This window comes from Chanos chanos, chromosome 5 (genome assembly GCF_902362185.1).
Source record: "Chanos chanos chromosome 5, fChaCha1.1, whole genome shotgun sequence".
Taxonomy (NCBI): Eukaryota; Metazoa; Chordata; class Actinopteri; order Gonorynchiformes; family Chanidae; genus Chanos; species Chanos chanos.
In genome coordinates this window covers 4762818-4765080 of record NC_044499.1, presented here as the reverse complement: position 1 = coordinate 4765080, position 2263 = coordinate 4762818, and the positions used below count along the sequence as shown (strand labels likewise).

Here is a 2263-nt window from a genome sequence, read left to right as displayed (position 1 = left end):
TTATAGAACATATAGGATCTCCTCAGAGCTGCCCACTTGCTCCAGCTGGATAGAGTGCCGACGGGATGGCTTCCTGCCCCACTGGACATCTTGTTTTTGGGCTTGAGTCTCTCCAGTAGGGGGTCCAGTGGATGGATCTCTGGAGACAGGCTGCAGAGACATACTCACTGTTGAGCCGACAGGGAGAGGAGGCAAAAAGCCACCTCGCACCTGTGGCCGTAAACACAGCACTTCCTGGGGCTTGCTCTTGTTGAGTTTGTCATACCTACGTGTGCCTCTAGGGGGCGGCAGAGAGAGGGAGCTGGAGCTGCGAGGAGAGAGGTGGTAGGGAGAGTTGTTGGTTGGGCTCGTGCTGAGGCCATGCAGGTGGGGATCAGAGGCGGAGAGATCAAGGGAAAGGGTGGGTAGTTGTAGCAGACCCGGGCCCTCAAGACATGGAAGAGTGTTCCTCCTGCTCTGCAGTCGCTCCAGGCCCGTGGGTATCGGCCTCCCGCATGCTCTTGCCGTCCTCAGTTTCAGATCAGCAGTCTTTGAAGAAGAAGAAGAAGAAGAAGAAGAAGAAGAGCTATCTGGTTGGCTTCCTACTGGAGGAGGGCTTTTCTGATTTGTCGGCTGATTGGTGTCGTCATGACAACGTGCCACCACTTCCTCGCTCTCTCCTTCCTCTTCCTCTCGTACAGTTCCCTGTCTCAGGTTCTCCTCGTACATTCGGCTGAGGTTGGCCAGGTTGTTAATGGCCAGCCAAGGTTCTGAGCGCAGCCGGTACCGGTTTGGTCCTTCGTCCCTGCGGCTTGGGGCCGACGCCATGACGCAGCTGCCTCTTTTCCCGGCCCCCCCGAAATTAAAGATGTTCTCCCCGTCTGCCTCAGAGTTCGGCGAGTTGGTCTTTAGCTCGATGTCCGACGGCGACATGCAGGTCACGGGAGAGGTGTTAGGGGAGGGCGGTACGTTCAGGTACCGTCGGGTCACCGACCCCCCGTCCGGGGTCAGGTCTGTGGCGATTATGATGATGTCACGACCCTGGGCGCGACATGCATCCAGCAAGACCTTCAGCGTCTGCTGGTCCTGGGCGTTGATTGCGTACACCAGCGCCGAAGCCCCGGCGTAGTCCTCCATGCTGGGGTCGGCGCCGGCTGAGATGAGCGTGGAGGCGACTTCCACCCCCGCCCTCTCCATGCAGGCGTACATCAGGGCGGTGCGGCCGGCTTTGTCCTGGCTGTTTGGGTCGGCCTGGTTCTTCAGGAGGTACCGAATGAGTCGGAGCATGGCGCTACCCGTCTGGTCTCCTCTCAGGGCCTTACAGGCGGCCACCAGCGGCGTCTCACCTCTCTGGTTTCGCTCGTTAATCTGGGCACCACCTTCCACCAGCAGCCGTACCAGTCTCAGTTTGCCCAGTTGAGCCGCAGTAATAAGGGGACTCCCATCGGCCAGGTAGTCCTGTGGTTCCTCCATGTTGCCTTAATCACCAGCTTCCCTGACTTTTGGTCTAATTCGCTGCTATGTTTTAAACTGCAGTTTGGGGTTTGTTTGGTGGTGGATATTCAGAGGAACTGTCTCTGTGTTGGATGGTTAGCAATCTCTCCACTCACGTTCCAGTCACAATTTTCTTATTTCTCTATTGTATCCTCTAAAGGACAAACAAACAAACAAACAAACAAACAACGAGGCTTTGTTTAAGTGTTGGTCGGGACTACAGTTTAACAATCTTGAGAGATCTGAGGCATGTCTCTGACATTACATAATGGAGCTGAATGACATAATGAAATATTACATAATGAAAATGAACGTTTTTCTGACCACACGCATGCTGTGAATAAGCAGCGTAAGAACAGAAAGTGGTTAATTTGTATGGTACATCTGAATCTCTCTTTTTTTTTTTTTTTAAATGTTTCCATGTATTTGTATGGCTGCTCCTCCCCCTCCTCTGAGTGGAAACCAGCTGTAACCAAGCGTGGGCAGTGTTGATCGTCGAAACTTTTGAATGGCGTTCAAGCCCAAAATGTCAAGTGTTGAAGGCAGTAGAACAGAAGCCTGTGGACTGTTTGATTGCACACAGCTTTGAAGATCCTTTATCTCTGCATGACCACTGTCCCTGCTGAAAGAGAGAGGAGAGGAGAAGAGCTGATATCTCAGCTCTCAGCGCTGGCTACTGCTGCTGCTGGATGGAAAGATTATTTAGTTTGTTTTGCTGTTAGTGGATTCATGTTAAAAACAATTGTTAAAACCTACATATTTAATTCATGAAAATGTGAACGTATCTGCT

At 52.3% G+C, this 2263-nt stretch overlaps 1 protein-coding gene across 1 annotated transcript; it reads right to left on the bottom strand.

The window, feature by feature from the left end:
* On the bottom strand, nt 1-1452 carry LOC115811351 (ankyrin repeat domain-containing protein 34C). The gene has a single exon (XM_030773514.1). The coding sequence runs from the start codon at nt 1450-1452 to the stop codon at nt 1-3; it is 1452 nt and encodes a 483-aa protein (XP_030629374.1).
* Between the last annotated feature and the right edge of the window lie 811 nt (nt 1453-2263).

Bases quoted from the DNA above. Each gene is read 5' to 3' on its own strand.
- LOC115811351 (XM_030773514.1), bottom strand. From the start codon at position 1,452: ATGGAGGAACCACAGGACTACCTGGCCGATGGGAGTCCCCTTATTACT.